Source organism: Amblyraja radiata, chromosome 6, assembly GCF_010909765.2.
Source record: "Amblyraja radiata isolate CabotCenter1 chromosome 6, sAmbRad1.1.pri, whole genome shotgun sequence".
NCBI classification, from domain to species: domain Eukaryota; kingdom Metazoa; phylum Chordata; class Chondrichthyes; order Rajiformes; family Rajidae; genus Amblyraja; species Amblyraja radiata.
This window is the reverse complement of record NC_045961.1, coordinates 87,524,992-87,546,226: the sequence shown is the minus strand read 5'-3', so window position 1 is coordinate 87,546,226 and position 21,235 is coordinate 87,524,992. Positions and strand designations below refer to the sequence as shown.

The window sequence follows — 21,235 nt, the reverse complement described above, 5'->3', positions numbered from 1 at the left end:
GCAGGGGTTACGTGAAATTAGCGTTCATACTACTGGGTTACAAGCTGCCCAAGCGAAATGTGAGGTGGGATATGTCCTGGATGGTGTTGTCCCTTCTGTGATTTGTTGCAGCATTCCTGAATTATGCTTTGTAGATCAAGGGGGGCCTTGGGGTGTCGGTGGTGAGTCACCACAGGATTCTCTGACCTCCGCGCTACCCCCTGGTTTTCATGCGACGCGTCCAGTTGAGTCCCTGATCATTGTGCTGCCAGGATGTGGGGGGAGGGGGTCTACGTGACTGCCACAGTCAAGTGATCAGCATCTCATATTTCATTTGGGCAGCTTACAACCCAGCGGTATGAATATTGATTTCAAGTAACCCGTGTGTTCCTTCTCTCCCCGTCCCTCCCCCACCCCAGTTGTCTTAGACCATAGAAACAGATAATAGGTGTAGGAGTAGGCCATTCGGCCCTTCAAGCCTGCACCGCCATTCAATGTGATCATGGCTGATTATCCAACTCAGTATCCTGTACCTTCTCTCCATACCCCCTGATCCCTTTAGCCACAAGGGCCACATCTAATTCCCTCTTAAATATAGCCAATGAACTGGCCTCAACTACCTTCTGTGGCAGAGAATTCCAGAGATTCACCACTCTCTGTGTAAAAAAATGTTTTTCTCATCTCGGTCCTAAAGGATTTCCCCTTTATCCTTAAACTGTGACCCCTTGCCCTGCACTTCCCCAACATCAGGAACAATCTTCCTGCATCTAGCCTGTCCAACCCCTTAAGAAATGTGTAAGTTTCTATAAGATCCCCCCTCAATCTTCTAAATTCTAGCGAGTACAAGCTGAGTCTATCCAGTCTTTCTTCATATGAAAGTCCTGCCATCCCAGGAATCAGTCTGGTGAACCTTCTCTGTACTAATGGCAAGAATGTCTTTCCTCAGATTTGGAAACTGAATGCAATACTCCAGGTGTGGTCTCACCAAGACCCTGTACAACTGCAGTCGAACCTCCCTACTCCTATACTCAAATCCTTTTGCTCGTTTCACTGTTCATATCCCTTCATTTTCACCTCCTCCTCAGCCAACAATGGAGCATTGTGGGCTCTTTGGCCAATCGGTGCCGTCTGCTTTGTTCTGTTGCTGTTCGTGCCTCTAGTTTCCCTCTCCTCTGACTCTCAGTCTGACGAAGGGTCTCGAGCTTCCTTTACTCCAGAGATGCTGCCTGACCCGCTGAGTTACACCAGCTTTTTGTGTCTATCTTAGGCAATTAGATTCCTGCTTGGACGGTCCACGAAAATTATCCACAAGCCACCTTCACATCCGTGTCTGGTTTCTTTCTTCTTGCAGGTAACATTGGTACAAGAGGTGCTCCGGGCCGTCCAGGACCTCCAGGACCTCCGGGAAGTGGGTTGCCAGGCCGACCGGGCGAGCCAGGACCACGTGGACCATCCGGCCCGTTAGGTATGTGCCACCTTGTGTACCACACCTTCACAGCCGCTCATAGCCATCAGTGGAAGCTTCAGTTTAAAATAGAGTATACGGGCCCTTTGGTCACAGACTTGGCACCAACCAGCGATCCACATATACAAGCATTATCCTACACACTAGGGACTGTTTACAATTTACAGAAGCCAAATTAACCATCTTTGGAGTGTTGGAGGAAACCGAAGCACAATCCACTCAGTCACGTGGAGAACGTACAAACTCCGCATAGACAGCACCCGTGATCAGGATCGAACCTGGGTCTCTGGCGCTGCAAGGCAGCAACTCCACCACCGTGCCGCCTAAAACAAGGGCCATTGTAGAATGCTGTTTGCAGGCAGCAAGAGCCCGTGGATGAGGCGGTGATAGTGAACAGCATCATGCCTCAGGGGGGGGGTCACCTTTGGGCTACTAATATTGGGCAGTGTATCTCGAGAACTCGTGCTCTCTCTGTGGTGATGAGAGGGGAAGCAAGAATGCGGTTTGGTATCTGACACCTAGAAGACCCAGCGGGGGTGTTGAATGCCTGAGTTCAAGTCCCTGGAGCAGAGTTTGAACCAGCACCATTCTGCCAGACACACCTACTGAGCCACCATGAAGAGAGGAGCGGTCGAAGTCATAACACAGAGCATAGAAGCAAGCCCAACTCCTCCATATTAACCAAGATGCCCGTCTATGATACCTTATTTTCATGTATATGGCCCATATCCTTCCATTCCTTTCCTGTCTAGATACCTCTCCAAATATTTATTTAATTGCTATGATTATATATTTCTGTCCCACGTCATCTGGCAGCTTGTTCCATACACCATCACCTACTGTGTGAAAAAACTGCCCCCTCTGATCTTCTTTAAATCTTTTTTCTCTCATCTTAAACCTATGTCCTCTAGTTTTGGACTCTCACTCTTGGAAAAACCCTGTGTCCATCTATTTATCTACATCTCTCATAACTTTATAAAGCCCTCACCTTCTTGCACTCCAGTGAGAACGATCCCAGCTAATCCAATCTCTCCTTGTAACTATTCAAGCAATATCTTGGTGAATCTCTCCTGCATTTTTCGACCACCACTACACCCTTTCAGCAGGTAACCAGAACTGCACACAAACTCACCAATGCCTTGAAACATGATGTCACAACTCAATGCATTTATCTATGAAGGTAGTTAGCCTTCTTCTGCTAACTGCCTTCCTCACCACCATATAGAAACATAGAAAATAGGTGCAGGAGTAGGCCATTCGACCCTTCGAGCCTGCACCACCATTCAATATGATCATGGCCGATCATCCAACTCAGTATCCCATACCTACCTTCTCTCCATACCCCCTGATCCCGAGTGATCACCACTCTCTGTGTAAAAAATGATTTTCTCATCTCGGTCCGAAAAGACTTCCCTCTTATCCTTAAACTGTGACCCCTTGTTCTGGACTTCCCCAACATCGGGAATAATCTTCCTGCATCTAGCCTGTCCAACCCCTTAAGAATTTTGTACGTTTCTATAAGATTCCCCCCTCAATCTTCTAAATTCTAGCGAGTGCAAGCCGAGTCTATCCAGTCTTTCTTCATATGAAAGTCCTGCCATCCCGGGAATCAGTCTGGTGAACCTTCTCTGTACTCCCTCTATGGCAAGAATGTCTTTCCTCAGATTAGGAGACCAAAACTGTACGCAATACTCCAGGTGTGGTCTCACCTTTGACTTCATTTTCGGGGAACTCTGAATTTGTCTCCAAGGCCTTTCTGCACATCAGCATTTATAATGTTTACTGTACATGTCTGGCCAGTATTAGCTGACCCAAATTGCAAAGGAAGGGAAAATAGGGAGAGAGAAAAATGATCAGAGAGAGTCAGGTCCAGTTCTGGAAAGGATATATTGTATAAAGGAATATTGTATAGAGGATCGGGTGAGATGCATGACAATCATTTGTAATAATGTCTATATTTCTGTGCAATACTCCTTGGAAGGTGTAATAATCATTCTTTCTAATCTATAGGAAACCTTGGACCCCCTGGAACCAAGGGAGACCCTGGTTTCCCAGGCCTGGACATCCCGGGTCCACAGGGAGAGAGGGGGTTCACGGGCCTAAAAGGTCTCCCCGGCCCCCCAGGTTTCCCAGGCCAGGTCGGGACATCGGGCAGAGATGGACTTCCTGGATTACAAGGTAAGCGATGGTTGGCAAAACACTCCCTCATTGCTGTTGCTCACTGCTGGACTGCAATGCAAAATGATCATATGGTCATAAGGTTGTTTTACTCTGAGAGTGGTAGCTGTGTGGAATGAGCTTCCAGTGGAGGTGGTGGAGGCAGGTTCGATTTTATCATTTAAAAATAAATTGGATAGTTATATGGACGGGAGAGGAATGGAGGGTTATGGTCTGAGTGCAGGTAGATGGGACTAGGGGAGAATAAGTGTTCAGCACGGATTAGAAGGGCCGAGATGGCCTGTTTCCGTGCTGTAATTGTTATATGGTTGTTATATGGTTGTAAGGAATAGGAGTAGAATTAGGCCATTTGGCTCAACAAGTCTACTCTGCCATTCAATCATGGCTGATCTTTCTCTTCCTCCTGACCCCATTCTCCTGCCTTCTCTCGATAACCTCTGACACCTGTACTAATCAAGAATCTATCTATTTCTGCCTTAAAAAATATCCACTGACTTGGCCTACGCAGCCTTCTGTGGCAGAGAATTCCACAGATTCACCACCCTCTGGTTAAATAAATTTCTCCTCATCTCCTTTGTAAAAGAACGTCCTTTAATTCTGAGGCTATGACCTCTATTCCTCGACTCTCCCACTAGTGGAGACATCCTCTCCACTTCCACTCTTTCCAAACCTTTCACTATCCTGTATGTTTCAGTGAGGTCCCCTCCCCCCATTCCTCTAAATTCCAGCCAGTACAGGCCCAGTGCCGACAAACGCTCCTCATAGGTTAACCAACTAATTCCTGTAGGATCCCAACATAGATCCAAAGCTATGGAAACCCATGGCAGAATGGGGTGCCTTTGGAGCCTAAGCAAGTGAGAAAGAGTTTTTTTTTGTTTAGTTTAGAGATACAACATGGAAACAGGCCCTTCGGCTCACCGAGTCTGCGCCGACCAGTAATCCCCGTACACTAGCACTACTCGACACACTAAGGACATTTTACAATTTTACCAAAGCCAATTAACCTTCAAACCTGTACGTCTTTGGTGTGTGGGAGGTAACCCGGAGAAAACCCATGTGGTCGTTCAACAGACCACAGCAACTCACTGCATAAAGGCATCTCCTCTCCTCTCCCCTACTGCTACTTCAGCTGATCCCCTTCACTCCATGTCTGGTTACCCAATCTTCCGCTCTTGGAATCAGATTCCCCTCATTTACACCAGTAAAACCCTTCCTGATTTCAAACGCCTCCATTAAATCCTCCCATGCCTATCTCTGTTCCTACGAAAGATATCCCAGCAGCTCCAGTCTCTCCATAGAAGCAAAGTTCATCATCCTGGGGACTACTCCACACTCTTTCCCAGGCTGTGACATCCCAGAGCACAAGAGCGGAACTCGCTATCAAAACATGGAGGGGACGGGGGACACAAACCTTTGGCGGCCACGCGCGCACGCTCACACACACACACGCGCGCACACACACGCACACACACACACACACACACACACACACACACACACACACACACACACACACACACACGCGCGCGCGCGCGGCTTCGGAGGCTCAATCCAGCGCTAAATGCAGCTCAACTCTGCCTGTCTCACCGGGTTAACCAACAGCCCTGTCTGGACTGACGGGATACCAGCGCTGCTTCTCCACGCTGGCCATATTTCCCGCAAGCCCATCCAGGGTTGTACGTTCACTTGGCGGGACAGGAAGAGTTGAGCTGGGTTTAGTGCTGTTTCTCTGCGCTGGCTGTGGGCCTGGGGTACAGCTCCCGTCTGACTCCCGACGTCTCTGGCTACCAGTGGGGGGGGGGACACTCGGGACAGCGCCAGAGAGCCGGCCGGGATCGATCCTGCCTGCGGATGAGGTGCAGGTCTGTGCCACGTCTCCCTCCTCCAATCACTGCACTCTATCCTCAGTCTCCCACTCCTCCCTCCTCCAATCATCGCGCCCTCGATCATCAGTCCCACCCCCACTGCCTCACGGAAAGCGGAGATTTTAAAAACGGAATCACAAAAACTATGTCCCCCGCCTCTCAAAACATGGGGGGGACTTGTCCCCTCTGGCCCCCCCGGGTTTTCCACCCCTGCCAGAGCAGGACCCAGAACCACATCCAGGGCTTGATCAGTGACCTCTAAAGGTTGAGCATGAATCCATCCCACCACCCACAAAAATCTGTTAACCATCACATCCCCCAATCCCTAACAAGGGTCTGTGTAAGGAGGAACTGCAGATGCTGGTTTAAACCGAAGATAGACACAAAAAGCTGGTGTAACTCAGCAGGGCAGGCAGCATCTATGGAGAGAAGGAATGGGTGACGTTTCGGGTTGAGACCCTTCTTCAGACTGGTTAGTCTCTTGTCCTGCATTCCCAGCTAGTTTATGGTGATAATTGTTCCTTCCAAAACCATCCAATGTTTCCATAACGAGGCCCTGTGTAACGTTTTGTGAATCAGTTGTTAGCTGTCACGGGTGAGTTGGGAGATCACCACCAGCACTGCATTTTGCACCAACTCTACTGCATTGACCAAGCTGATGTTTGTGGGAATCTCCTCAAGCATTGAGACAATGACAAGGCTTGGTAGGAGGGTTTCCCAGAGTCTGATCTCCACTGAATCCGGAAGCGGGTAGGCACTCAGGATGCAATTGGGACTCGGCATTGACTATCGGATCTCTCCACTCACCACAAGGATTGTTAGTCTGCAGTTGGGTCACTCCCAACACCGAGAAGCAATATGTCTTGGCATGTTTTTCTTTTCGTTGCTAATGCTGGTCCTACATTCTAATTTTCTGACCGTTCTCCCATTCACAGGTCCAAAAGGAGAAATGGGGGTCATGGGTGCCCCTGGAGGCCAAGGTATTCCAGGAGTTCCAGGGAGCCTGGGAGTGTCGGGTACCGAAGGTTAGTGCTGACTACTTACAGCAGGGATTTCAGCCAGCGGTAGTGACCACACACTGACCATGGCACTTGAGTTGTCTTCTGAACTGCTTTGTCTCCTTAGGTAACCCAGGTTTGCCGGGCTTCCCTGGGACCCCAGGCAGCACGGGCGAGAAAGGCACGAAGGGGGAAACTGGTTTGGCGGGACAGCCGGGTGTGTTGGACAAGCACGAAATGGAGAAAATGAAAGGCCAAAAAGGAGACATTGGGGTGCCAGGTAAAGAACACATCACAGGACAGTGAATGCAAACAGGCATGCAAGTACTGTGTATATCTGTGTACATTGGTATGTCAACACTTTGAAATGAATCACACATTCTATCTACTTGGCCTCACCATAATGTGAATTGACCTGCATTGACGTTACCATTGTACATTGAGCGTTCTGTTAACATTGGGGGCTTTACAACACAGCATTGCCCCTCTCACAGTTCAATGATCCTTTATTGCTGCCCATTCCACAATGGGGCACCCCCTCTACTACTCCATTCACAGTGTGACACTCCCTCAGTGCTGTCCCTACTACAGTGTGACACTTCCTCAGGGCTGCCCCCCCCCCCCCCCCCCCCCCCAGGGTGCAACACTCCCTCGGTACTGCCCACTCTGACAGTGCAGCAACCAGGGGCGGAAAACACGGGGGGGGGGGGGCAAGGGGGACATGTCCCCCCCATGCACATGTTATGAGAGGTGGGCGACATCCCCGCCAGGTTAACCTGCCTGGGCTTGCGGGAAATAGGGCCAGCGTGGAGAAGCAGCATTGGTATCCCGTCACTCGAGACAGGGCTGTAGTTAACCCGGTGAGACAGGCTCAGTTGAGCTGTATTTAGCACTGGATTGAGCCTCCGAAGCCTCGCGCGCGCGCGTGTGTGTGTGTGTGCATGCGCGCGCGCGCGGCCGCCAAACAAATGTGTCCCCCGTCCCCTCCATGTTTTGATAGTGAGTTCCGCTCTTGGCAGCAACCTAGTATTGCCCCTCCCACAGTGCTTCCTCACTATTCTACAAAGGTTTCTGAGCTCATCCCCGGATAGTTTAGTTTAGAGATACAGCGCGGAAACAGGCCCTTAGGTCCACCAAGTCCACGCCGACCAGCGATCACCACACACTAGCACTATCCAACACACCAACCAGTGACAATTTACAATTATTTCACACCCATTAACCTACAAACCTGTCCGTCTTTGGAGTGTGGGAGGAAACCAGAGATCCCATTTCTTCGTCTTCTCTCGTGTGGCGTGCACAGCCTAAAGTTGGAGGACAACTTGTTCTATTTGATCTTCTGTTTGTGCACGTCGAGTTGATTGCATTAGTCGAAACAGGGCGGACCACGTGAAGGTTGCAACCTTCCACCTCGAGATCCCATTGGAAACCCACCAAGGTAACGGGGAGAGCATACAAACTCCGTACAGACAGCACCCATTGTGAGAATCGAACCTGGATCCCTGGCGCTATCAGCCAGCAACTCTACTCTGGTGCCACCGTGCTGGAGTTGGACTTGGATCCAGAATTTCTGACTCAAGAGGCGAGGGTGTAACACAGCCAACCACCAATGACTGCACTAGGGGAGGCCATTTGGCCCACAGAGTCTATACTGGCTCCATCAGTTCATTCCCCTGCTCCTTTCCCATGACTGCATGGAGCTCAGTTTACTGACTTCATTGAACAGTGATCTATGGTACTTTGCCACTGAATGTACTTCACTTAGTCACTAGTGCCCCTTCATGGTCCCGACTGCTTAAATTATGACCGTTGTTCTTCCCCAGGGAAGAGTGGTTTTCCAGGAACCAAGGGTTACCAAGGCATTCCCGGCGAGCCCGGAATGCCAGGAAAAGATGGCGAGTCTGGATTACCAGGACAGTCAGGTAAGGAACTGGAATGCTGGAGCATTTTGGGACGACAGATGGCACAATGGGTTAAGTGTTCGGCTGGCAACCGGAAGGTAGCCGGTTCGAATCCCGCTTGGAGTGCATACTGTCGTTGTGTCCTTTGGCAAGACACTTCACCCACCTTTGCCTGTGTGTGAATGTGTGTGAGTGATTGGTGGTGGTCGGAGGGGCCGTAGGCGCAGATTGGCAGCCACGCTTCCGTCAGTCTGCCCCAGGGCAGCTGTGGCTACAGAAGTAGCTTACCACCACCGAGTGTGACTGAGGAGTGAATGAATAATGCGATGTAAAGCGCCTTGAGTATTAGAAAGGCGCTATATAAATCCCATCCATTATTATTATTATTATCTGGGCAAGATTTATACTGGACCTTCAATGCCGACTGCATTAACGGCAGCACGCTGGTGCCGGCAACCCTGCAGTCAGGATTGGTCCCAGCACGGGAGGCGTTGGGGGGGGGGGGGAGGGGGGAGAGAGGTCTCAGATCTATTGCAATCATGATGTGACCCCCATCTACAATTGCAGTGCACTGTTAAATAAAGTTTGCATGGATGAAGAAAAGACAGACAGACAGAGAGAGAGAGAGAGAGAGAGAGAGATGGAAAGGGCGTGGAAGAAGAGAGGGAGTAGGGGCAGAAAGAGGGAGGAGTGGACAGAGAGGGCAGAAAGAGGAACAGAAAAAGCGATGGATAGAAAGTAAGAGGGAGGGAGAGAGTGGAGAGTAAGAAATATTTAAAGGCCCCCTACAATTAGAATGTGGGTTACGGAAATGACTGAGACCTTGCATTTGGAAAAAATAAGACTTGTCTTAATTGACAAACCAGAACTTTTTGTTAGAATATGGTCTCCATTATATTGAATATTTGAAAAGGTAAATTGGTTTAACACAGAATCAGGGGTGGAAACCTGAGTTTGGGACAAGATAAATAGTTACACTCAACAGATCCCGGATCTATCTCCATATTCTTGTTATTGGTAGTTTATCTCTGTGTCTCCTTTTTTCCCCTCTTCCTCCTCTCTCTCTATCACTTTCTCTCATCTCGTTCTCCCTTTATCTTTACTCTTTAAAAAAAAATCGAAGCTGTGTAAGAAATTTGTAATTAAATTGGTGCTCACGATTATTTGTACATATGCTTCTAATAAAAATATTTTAAAAAAAAGAAATATGTAGAATCAGAAAGTGAGAGGGAGGGAGAGAGAGAGGAAGAGGCAGAGGGAGAGGGGGAGGGGAGGGGAGGGAGACCCTTCATCTACCTGGTCCCCAAATGGTTGGTGTCTACTGGAGGTGCCCATTGTGGCCCATGCTGGTGCGACCGATTTATCCAAGGCCCCTGACCCCACCCATGAGGAGGCTGTGTTTGGCCGAGCACCCTGCTTTAGGGAGGAGAGACAGAGGGTTATCTCCTCTGAGGAACAGTCGCAGCTACAGGTCCCACCCGTGTATTGCCATGCGAGATGTATTGTCCGTCGTTGGCCAAGGGCGAGGTAACCAAGCCAAAGTAGGGAGCCGAGAGTATCCTGACAAAGTCTTGCTCTTGCAGGGTCAGTGGGTGATCCCGGAAGTCCAGGAGAACCAGGGTCCTCGGGATTCCCTGGAGAGAAAGGATCGATCGGAGAAATGGGCTATCCAGGTAATTTTGCGAGATGTTTTGATCAAGACACAGGCTCTCGTTCAGTCTCCGGTCACTGTGCATGGTTAGATCTGATTGACTCTTCTATACTAACACAAGGAAAGGTTCTACAATTAACCAGCACCTCCCACCACCTATCGCAACCCAAACATACCTCGCAGAAGGAATTTTGCAAATGATGAGACGTGCCAACGAATACACAGAAAAATCTCACAAACAGCGATACCATACTGACCAGATTCTGATTCAGCAACAAATAATGACCGGGTCAGTGGTGAGAATTCCGCTGAACCTCTTCGACAGATATTGTGGGAACAACTCAGCAGGTCAGGGCAGCATCTCGGGAGAACATGGATACCTGACTTCCCAAAACATCCAGGGCCGTATTTACGTATAAGCTTCACAAGCTTAAGCTTAGGGTCTCGAGATCTGGGGGGGGGGGCCTCGGCAGAGCCGGATTTACCTATGGGCTTCATAGGCTGATTGGGTGTGGCCTCTCATAGGGGGTTGGGAGGGGCCTCACAAGTGGAATAGCCTAGGGCCTCTCTTCATCTGAAAACATCGCCAGTTCATATCCTCCAGAGATGCTGTCTGGCCAGCTCAGTTACTCCAGCACTTTGCGATATACGCATGATTCCAACATTTTCAGTTCCTTGTGTCTAGATATTGCGTGATCTTGTTTCTAAAGAGGATATTGTCTACTGTGCAACACATCCGATGGTGTGGCTTCTCCCTCAGTACTGCTCTTCCCACAATGTTTTCTCACAACATGGTGTGAGGTGTTTGCTCAGTATCACCCCTCAGACAGGGCACTCCCTCAGTATTGCACCACCCACAGTGTGACGCTGCCTCAGCACTGCCCCCTCCCATTGACGTACTTTTTCAGTACTGCCCTTCGTAGAGGACGGTGCTTCCTGGATTACCTACTCGGGTCCTGGGCCAGGAAGTCAACACCCATAATCTACAGAGACTGGGAACTGGTGCTGCTCTTCTCAGCTGGGACATCTCACATACATGTAGTGGGTGAGAATGTGGAGCTGCGGACAAGGGAAGGATGCTGGCAGCTCCCAGGTACCTCGTCCCGGAAGGCCACCCATGCCCAGGGTAAAAGAGCTTTGCCCGATCAACCTGGTCTGCATCACAGTCAGCCAGTCTGACTTCCAGCCCCGGCAACTCGCTGACGTTTTCGTGGAGCAAGGAGATTGCCTTCAGGATGTGAATTCCGTGAGGAGCTTTGAGTGTTTGAACCGTAGGGATTCTAATAGTTTTGCACTGTCTCCTCAGGTACCACAGGACCTGCCGGACTCCTGGGGAACACGGGAAAGCCAGGCAACCCTGGCTTTCCTGGGGTGAGCGGGGAGAAAGGTATAAAGGGAGATGCTGGTCGGCCAGGATATGGGATCCCAGGTGAACGAGGTCATAAGGTGAGTGCGGCCCAGTGAGGAAAGAGAGGGGGTTCATATGGTCATAAACTGTAAGCCATTTGGCCCATCAAGTCTACTCCGCCATTCAATCATGGCTGATCTATCTTTCTCTCTCAAACCCATTCTCCTGTCTGCTCCCAATAACCCCTGACTGGGAGGGGTGACTGAAGCCTAGGGTGGGCCACATAATGCAGTGCAATCAATTGGCATCCATTGAGTTGGTCAAACCCAACTGACAAAACCAGTAGCAAAACGATGAGCAATGGTGTAACACTGGCCGACCAAATGCTCCATGCTGACTCCACTCCCACTGCTGCTTGTTGAGGGGAAACCCCAGGGTCAGGACAGAGCCCTTCACCAAACTCCATCTCCCAAATCACCAACCCTCCCCTCCAATCCCCTCGCCAAATTCTCATCACCAAGCCACTCCCCTGACCAACTCCATCACCTGTCTCCCCTCTTTCCCATCATCTAGCCATTCCACATCCCCCTCAGCAACCTCCTCCAATCCACTCCTCACCGACAAGTCATTCCCCTCAACACTCCCCCCTCCAATCCCCTCACCAACCCACCCTCAACAGCCAGTCACCCACGCGGTAAACCTCTCACCTTCTCACCACCTCCTCACCCCACCAACTCCCACCTCCTCGCCATCTTCATCACCCACCTCACCAAACTCCCATCCGATTCCCTCAGGGCCCTCCTCTCAACCAACCCTTCATCCCACTCATCAACCTTCTGCCTTCTCCCACTCACTAACCACCCTCTTCGCTCTCAAACCCGTCATCTCTCTCCAGCTCGCCCGCCCTTCGTCCTTACTAATCTTCCTCTCCCTCCCGCCAAACCTTTCATCCTCTCACCAAGCTCCCACCTCACGCCAACGCCTTCCCCTCCAGTTCCCTCATTAACACCCCCATCCCTCTCCCAAAACCCATGCTCCCTCTCCAACACCCTCCTCTCCAACCCCATGAAGAACCCACCCATTACTCCCGACCCCGACCTGTTCCCGCTCTCACCAACCACCCCCTCATCAATCCCCATTCTCCGTACTTATTGTGGTCCCACATCAAGGTGATGAGTGCCACTGACCAGATTCTTTGTCCAACAGGGAGATCCGGGGTTGCCAGGTTTTCCAGGTGATCCAGGACTGACGGGTAATTCTGGTTTTCCCGGCTTGCTGGGCACGCTTGGTCCAACGGGGCCGAAGGGGTCTTTGGGCCTACCAGGAATTCCAGGTAACCTCACCCTACCCTGTTGTGTGGAGGAAGGTATTTGTTGCTGTGAATGAAAGCAGGTCATGACTGAATCCCATCACTTCCCCAGGTAATCCAGGACTACCCGGCAGTAAAGGTGGCGTCGGACTCCCGGGCGAACAGGGCTTCTCTGGAATCCCAGGACAACCAGGTATCTCCACCGTTCCACCCAGAGTTCATACTTTCATCAATGTCGAGTTACGCACAGACACAAAAGATGGCCAAGCTGCTCTTCCAGTCAGTGCTTATACTTCCTCCCTATGTCCCTCAATCCCACAGCATTTGTTCACTCCTTGCCCCAATATTAAACGACTCCTCAAGCCCATTCTCATCTGTTAATGTGGTCCCTGGTCCAGTCACTAACTTTGGCCATAAGTTCAGCAGCTAAATGGATTCGTGCCATCTTTTGAGTGAACTTTCGAACTGGTTTGAGTGCTGAATCACCTTCTATTGTTCCTTGAGAAATCTTTGTGAAACAAAATAAAACTAGAAAGAGATGGACGTTAGACGCACGAGAAAGGTCCCTCACACTTTGGCCCAATACACATGGGCGTGGATGCTCCTGGCTTTAGACAGGGCTGGTCTGAGCAAGGATGGGGGGGGCGGGGGGTGGGTGGAAGGGTCGGGAAACTGGGTCATGCTCCAGTCACATGATCCCCACTTATTATTCAGATGATTAAGGATGGGTGCGTAAGTGTACAATCCACAATCATTGCAACTTCCTGTGCACCTCCAGTGGGGTGGCTGCTAATGCACAGGGGTAGGAGATGGGAAGGACTGATCCAGGAAGATTCCCACATTTGTGATTCCATCGGGAATCAATTCCCACACTTGTGATTCCACAAGATGACTTGAGATTCCCACACAACACAACCTCCTTCCGGGACCATATGCCTGCAGATACTTACCATGGTTGCCCTGTCACAGGTCCCCTGTACCCTGTGCCACAAGGCAGGGGGGCACCTCCATGGGACTTCCAAAGGAGGCAAAGGGTAAGAAACCCCATGCCCATATAACATCCCCTGTATCGCTTCTTGTGGCAGAAACGTAATCTCAACGTTACATTTCCAAATTTGGAGGAATATTTCAATGGTTCAATGGTGGTTCAATTCGTCACATATGGAACTGCACAGTGAAATTCTTTTTGCACATAGAAAATAGGTGCAGGAGTAGGCCATTCGGCCCTTCGAGCCTGCACCGCCATTCAATATGATCATGGCTGATCATCCAACTCAGTATCCCATCCCTGCCCTCTCCATACCCCCTGATCCCTTTAGCCACAAGGGCCACATCTAACTCCCTCTTAAATATAGCCAATGAACTGGCCTCAACTACCTTCTGTGGCAGAGAATTCCACAGGTTCACCACTCTCTGCGTAAAAAATGATTTTCTCATCTCGGTCCTAAAAGACTTCCCTCTTATCCTTAAACTGTGACCCCTAGTTCTGGACTTCCCCGACATATTACACATGCAGGCGCCACCATTTTTTGCGCCATTGTTCATCGTCCAAAGTCCGATCAACCCGCACGCTCGGAGTACTGGAGCAGTCCCCACGAACCGATGACGCTCTCCTCTCGTCGCCCGGCCCCCCTATGGAAATGTAATGTTGGGACCTACAGGGGCTGGTGACTTCAGTGCATCCTGCCATACAGAACTTGCTTGTGGACGTGCCTCGTTGTTTCCAACTTATTCCTCTTATTCATCCCTTGTCTTGTTGCAGGTACCACAGGACCTTCGGGAACTCCAGGAGATCCGGGAGAGAAAGGCTCAACAGGTCTTGATGGAATTCCCGGTGCCATTGGCGAAAAAGGCAATCCAGGTACCCAAAACCACACAAGTTCCTTCATATTTTTTTAAGACGCAGGGTCTGTGACTAATTTTAAGGCTGCAGTAGGTGGACTCTTAAGCAAGCAAGGGTTGGGAGGTTACCGCAGGTGGATGGGAGGAGATTACAGCCAGGTCTTCTCCTTCTTCTTGCGTTTGGCGTGCACAGCCTACAATTGTAAGCCAACTTGTTCCGTTTCATCTTCTGTTTGTGCAGTCAGGTTGATTGCATTCGTTGAAACAGGGTGGGCCATGTGAAGGTTGCAATCTCCCAGATCAGTCATGATTACACAGTGCAGTGGCAGGCTCCAGGAGATGAGTGGCTTCTTGCCAGCCCAATCTACCCATTCACGTAACTAGTACCTACTGCAGTTTGGGCAAGAACAGCCCCGGGAGGGTGGGTACTATAACATAGAGACGTGGTGATTGAACAGATTTCTTTCAGTTAGGTAATCTGAAGGATGGTCTCGACCAGAAACGTCACCCATTCCTTCTCTCCAGAGATGTTGCCTGTCCCGCTGAGTTACTCCAGCTTTTTGTGTCTATCTTCGGTTTAAACCAACATCTGCAGTTCCTTCCTAAACTACAGATTTTATTTGAACGATGGGATACTCTAAGAGAGTTTTGAGAGATTTGACACAGAGGAACTATCCAAGCCCTAGATACAGTTATGCCCTGACCCCAGCTCTGTGCCCCAGCTCCCAACAACTACATACTGCCAGGAACTCCAGGCTGGATGCAGAATCTCGTACCAGGCTGGGACATAGTACAGACAACAGCTGTAACCTGGCTGGCTGTTACAGTACGTACACCCTGGCTGTAATCAGGCATGGAAGGTTGTAATCCTGCATGGATGGTTGTGATGCCCGTCCCACTTAGGAAACCTGAACGGAAACCTCTGGAGACTTTGCGCCCCACCCAAGGTTTCCGTGCGGTTCCCGGAGGTTGCAGGTGGTTGCCGGAGGTTGCAGGTAGTGGAAGCAGTTAGGGAGACTGACAAAAACCTCCGGGAACCGCACGGAAACCTTGGGTGGGGCACAAAGTCTCCAGAGGTTTCCGTTCAGGTTTCCTAAGTGGGACAGTGGCATTATAGCACAGAGATCCTGGCTGTCATCAGTCATGTACAGCTGTGATCATGGATGGGTTGTTATAGTACAGAGACCCTGGCTATAATTAATCTTGGGTGACTGTAATCCATCAGGGCTGGCAGATGCAGTACAGACACCCTAGCAGTAATCAGTCAGAGCTGACTATTACAGTACAGAGACCGTGGCTCCCATCAGTCATGAATGGCTGTTACAGTACAGACACCCTGGCAGTAATCAGTCAGGGCTGGCAATCACAGTGCAGACACCCCAGCTGTTATGAATGCCTTTATCTGAAATCCAATGCATGCGTTCTTTGTGAATTCCAGGTTTCCCGGGAAGAGACATGCCTGGACAACCAGGACATTCCGGACCAAAGGGTAAGTGCAGGCTCCCTCGGTCAATGAGGCCACCTCTTTCACCTTCAAAACCTCTTATGATTTGCATCCCACTTGATTGCATTGCATTTTCTGTCAACAGGTGTGAAGGGTGACATTGGCTTACCGGGTTTCCCTGGATCGTCGGGAGTTTCAGGCAGGAAAGGGGAACATGGATTCATAGGCAGCAAAGGCAACGCTGGCGACCCAGGACCCCCTGGTCCACCCAACAGGGCTCTGGAGGGCCCCAAAGGAGAGAATGGCATTTCCGGAGACCAAGGTCTGCCAGGTAAATAGCTGGCTGTCATTTATCTGCTGAAAGTCACTGGGATGATGAACTGTTACATTTACACAAACAACATATGGACGGCACAATGGGGCAACATTAGAGCTACTATGCCCGAGCGCCATGGTCCTGAATACAGGTGCAGTCTGTGTGGAGTGTGCACGTTTTCCCTGTGACCGCGTGGGTTTTCTCCGGGTGCTTCGGTTTCCTCAGTACTGTCCCTTCCATACTATGCCAATCCCGCAGTATCTTCCCTTCCATACTATGCCAATCCCTCCGTATATTCCCTCCCATACTATGCCAATCCCGCAGTATCTTCCCTCCCACAGTGCGGCATTCCCTCCGTATCTTCCCTTCCATACTATGCCAATCCCACAGTATCTTCCCTTCCATACTATGCCAATCCCGTAGTATCTTCCCTCCCACAGTGCAGCATTCCCTCGGTATGCCTTACAAACTCTGTACAGATAGCACCCTCAATCAGGATCGAACCCAGGACTCCGGAGCTGTAAGGCAACAACTCTTATCACTGCGCGTCTGTGCTGCCTTTATTTTTCTGTTGGCTGGAATTGGGCCCTGAAACCAAAGTCGGATTGGGTAGAGTAAAATAAATGCTCAGTGTAAACCTGGTGATCTCCAAGCCATCAGATGCGGAGGTTTGTATGGATGGTCAGTAGTGATGAACCTTACTTTTACAGGGCACCCTGGTATACCGGGGCTGCAAGGAACTTCAGGATTCAACGGGAGCAAAGGAGACAAAGGCCAGCCGGGGTCTCCAGGATACCATGGCTACTCTGGGCCGAAGGGAGAATTGGGTTTCCCAGGATTGCCCGTAAGTTACAGTTACGCTTGGTCTAATTAAACTCCATGAAGAAGCTGGGGAACGTACGAGGGAGGAAGGAATGGAAGCAAATGATGATCAGGGGTTTGGAATTGTGCAGGCGAGCAGGAACATCAGGACCATCACCCTGTGCACTGTCCTTGCATTTTCCAGGCAATGAATCCTTGTCGTGGAAATTCCACAGGTGCCATTATATTCCTCTGGCTTGATCCATGACAGACTGGGATCTGGGATCTGGGATGCACGCTCTGTGGGCTCCACCCCTGCAACTCAATGGGTTAGTCAGCACTGAGCCCTTCAGCCCAACTGGCCCATGCCAACCAAGATGCTCCATTTTAGCTAGTCCCATTTGCCCATGTTTGATCTATATCCCTCTACACTGGTGCTTCTCGGCTGCACGCTCTGCGGGCTCCAACACTACGACTCAACGGGTTAGTCATAGAGGCAACACTGAAACAGGCCCTTCAGCCCAACTCATCCATGCCAACCAAGATGCCTCAGTCATTTAATACACTCACCTCAGTCATTTAAGACTGAAAAACGTTTTCTCCCAGAGAGTTGTGAATTCATGGAATTCCCTGCCACAGAGGGCAGTGGAGGCCAAATCACTGGATGGATTTAAGAGAGAGTTTGATAGAGCTCTAGGGGCTAGTGGAGTCAAGGGATATGGGGGGAAGGCAGGCACGGGTTATTGATAGGGGACGATCAACCATGATCACAATGAATGGCGGTGCTGGCTCGAAGGGCCGAATGGCCTCCGCCTGCACCTATTTTCTATGTTTCTATGTTCTATGTTTCTATGCCCCTTGTCCCATACACCCGCATTTGGCCTATATCTCCCCCCCCCCCCCCCCCCCCCCCCACACACTTCATCTGGTTCCTTTGTGTTGCGTTCTCTGTGGCTTCAACCCTGCAAGCCAGCTGCCTCCTCTGGACAGCCCGCACTGTGGAACTCAACCCATTAACGTTAATGGGTAGGAAATAAATCAGGTGCAGAAAAACCCTTATCCGAATCTATGATCCTGCCTGCCATGTTTCACACTGGGACCAAACAGCGTATTTATCTTTCCAGGCAGGTGTTGAGCTGACGGGGTAAATTTGTCCAGGTCAGTGAAGCGCCTGCCAGCTAGTAACAAGTTCCCTATCATTAGATAACAGTTCCAGCAGTTAACTGTCCCATGCTAACCTCAAGAGTGTTAACTAAGTGGCATTACTGCTATATAGTCATAGAGTCTTACAGCGTGGAAACAGGCCCTTCGGCCCAACTTGCCCATGCCAACCAACATGCCCATCTACACTAGTCCCACCTGCCTGCTTTTGGCCCATATCCCTCCAAACCTATCCTATCCATTTACCTGTCTAAATGTTTCTTAAACATTGTGATAATATCTCCCCAACTACCAACTCCGGCAGCTTATTCCATACACCCACCACCCTTTTGTGTAAAAAAATTTACCCCTCAGGTTCCCATTAAATCTCCCCCCCCCCCCCTCACCTTAAACCTATGGTTCTCAATTCCCCTACTTTGGGCAAAAGACTCTGTGTGTTCACCCGATCTATTCCTCTCATGATTTTGTACGATGAATTAGAGGTGGGGTCTATGCTGGGTGACTAAATATGCATTGTGGCCCCACAGGGTAACGTCGGGCGCTCTGGAGCACATGGACTGAAGGGTGACTCAGGGCCTCATGGAGTCCCAGGCTTTGTTGGTTAGTTATTGATTTATTCAACTTGTGTAGTCCTGGTATAGCGGTGTTATAACCAATAAATGGAGAGGTGTATATGAGCTGCATGGGGTTGGATAACACCCAGAGACCAAGGTAATGCACTAGGCCAGAGGGACGATGAAGGCCTGGCTTGAGGTGCAGTCCCTGATGTGACAGATAAAGATCAGACATAGGTTCTGATCTGCACACAAAGATAATATTGATAAGATAAAACAGGTGAGTGATGTTTGGATAAACATGGTGGGACATGTCGCTGGGAAAATATACTGTAGCTGCTCTTCTATGAATTGACCCAGATAAGGAATTACATTCACATGGGAGAGCCGATGTGCCTTGTTTTAATGTCATATGTTCATACAACGCAGAAAGAAGCCCTCCGCCCATCATGTCCATGCTGATCATCAAGTACCTATCTACAGTAATCCCATTTACTTGCACTTGGTCTGCTGCCTTCTCTATCTTTGCCGCATAAGTGCTGGTCTAGATATTTCTCAAATGTTGTGAGCAATTGTCTCTCCCGAAGGCTGGCTCCGCGGACAATGTGGGCAGGGAGCAACATGTTTAATGAGGTGGACACAAAATGCTGGAGTAACACAGCATTGAAACATATAAGATTATTAAGGGTTTGGACATGCTAGAAGCAGGAAACACGTTCCCGATGTTGGGGGAGTCCAGAACCAGGGGCCACTGTTTAAGAATAAGGGGTAAGCCGTTTAGAACGGAGATGAGGAAACACTTTTTCACACAGACAGTTGTGAGTCTGTGGAATTCTCTGCCTCAGAGGGCGGTAGAGGCCGGTTCTCCGGATACTTTCAAGAGAGAGCTGGATAGGGCTCTTAAAGATAGCGGAGTTAGGCGATATGGGGAGAAGGCAGGAACGGAGGAGTACTGATTGGGGATGATCAGCCATGATCACATTGAATGGCGGTGCTGGTTCAAGGGGCCAAATGGCCTACACCTGCACCTATTGTCTATTTTCTATTGGCATCACTAAGGCACAGCCAACAAGCCCTAGGGCTGTGGAGGTTTGCAGCTCCCAGCTGGAGAAAATGAGCTGAAAGCACAGTTGGCAGGGAATGAGTTTCCTAATGGATTCCAAGGACCCAGCATGGGGTGGAGGTGGAGGGGGGCCAAGAATAAGAGGGATCCAGTGGGGAGGGAGGTGGCGGACCATCAAGATCAAAGAGGGACTGACGTGTCGATACAAAATGCTGGAGTAACTCAGCGAGGCAGGCAGCATCTCTGGAGAGATGGAATGGGTGACGTTTCCGAGTTACCCCGGCATTTTGTGTCTATCTTAGATGCCTAACCAGCATCTGCAGTTCCTTGCGACACATGACTAGTTCCTTGCGACTACATGACTTTGTAATTTTGTCAGTGCCAAAAATGTGGAAACTCGTGTGTAGTTTGTGTTTGCACGTGTTTGGGATGTGGGGGGAAATCAGAGCAACTGGGAGAAACTCACGGTCACAAGGAGAACGTGCAAACTCCACGCAGGGAGTGCCCGAGGTCAGGATCGAACTTGAGTCTCTGGAGCTGAGCCGTGGTTCTGCCCTCTTTCCTTTCTCAGCAAGCTTGCAGTTAAATGATCTCTTGGTCATCTAAGCTTCATTATGAGCCCAAGCTTTGTGTATTGTATGCAAAAACAAAGAGTTTCACATGTAAGGTACACAAAATTGCTGGAGAAACTCAGCGGGTGCAGCAGCATCTATGGAGCGAAGGAAATAGGCGACGTTTCGGGCCGAAACCCTTCTTCAGACTGATGGAGGGTGGGAGAAAGAAGGAAAAGGGGAGGAGGGGGAGGAGCCCGAGGGCGGGCGGATGGGAGGGTGGGAGGAGACAGCTAGAGGGTTAAGGAAGGGGAGGAGACAGCAAGGGCTAGCAAAATTGGGAGAATTCAATGTTAATGCCATACGGACGCAAGGTCCCCAGACGGAATATGAGGTGCTGTTCCTCCAATTTCCGCTGTTGCTCACTCTGGCAATGGAGGAGACCCAGGACAGAGAGGTCGGATTGGGAATGGGAGGGGGAGTTGAAGTGCTGAGCCACCGGGAGTTCAGGTAGGTTATTGCGGACTGAGCGGAGGTGTTCGGCGAAACGATCGCCCAACCTACGCTTGGTCTCCCCGATGTAAATGTACCTGTGTATACTTGACATTAAAGTATCATTGAACTGGGAGCACTGGTGAGAGAAACACTGAATCACACTGGCAATTGGGTTGCCAGTGTTTGGAATGTGATCAGAGTTAGTTTACTAGAGTTAGTCGCAATCTCTCCCAAACTCATGAATAACAGAAGTGGCCACAGCCAATCCAAGCTCCACCACACAGCTCCAGATACTGGGAACGGCTGTACAATCC

General features: G+C 50.1%; 1 protein-coding gene across 1 annotated transcript in view; it reads left to right on the top strand.

The window, feature by feature from the left end:
• LOC116974731 (collagen alpha-5(IV) chain-like) overlaps positions 1-21,235 on the top strand; it is a 170,388-nt gene that overhangs the window by 135,912 nt on the left and 13,241 nt on the right. The window contains exons 32-45 of the mRNA XM_033023446.1: positions 1,331-1,444; positions 3,455-3,622; positions 6,423-6,512; positions 6,613-6,765; positions 8,309-8,407; positions 9,970-10,059; positions 11,344-11,483; positions 12,592-12,718; positions 12,807-12,887; positions 14,457-14,555; positions 15,975-16,025; positions 16,126-16,311; positions 17,007-17,140; positions 18,786-18,858. Of these exons, the coding sequence (XP_032879337.1) occupies positions 1,331-1,444; positions 3,455-3,622; positions 6,423-6,512; positions 6,613-6,765; positions 8,309-8,407; positions 9,970-10,059; positions 11,344-11,483; positions 12,592-12,718; positions 12,807-12,887; positions 14,457-14,555; positions 15,975-16,025; positions 16,126-16,311; positions 17,007-17,140; positions 18,786-18,858 (1,605 nt within the window). The remainder of the gene's footprint in view (positions 1-1,330; positions 1,445-3,454; positions 3,623-6,422; positions 6,513-6,612; positions 6,766-8,308; positions 8,408-9,969; positions 10,060-11,343; positions 11,484-12,591; positions 12,719-12,806; positions 12,888-14,456; positions 14,556-15,974; positions 16,026-16,125; positions 16,312-17,006; positions 17,141-18,785; positions 18,859-21,235) is intronic.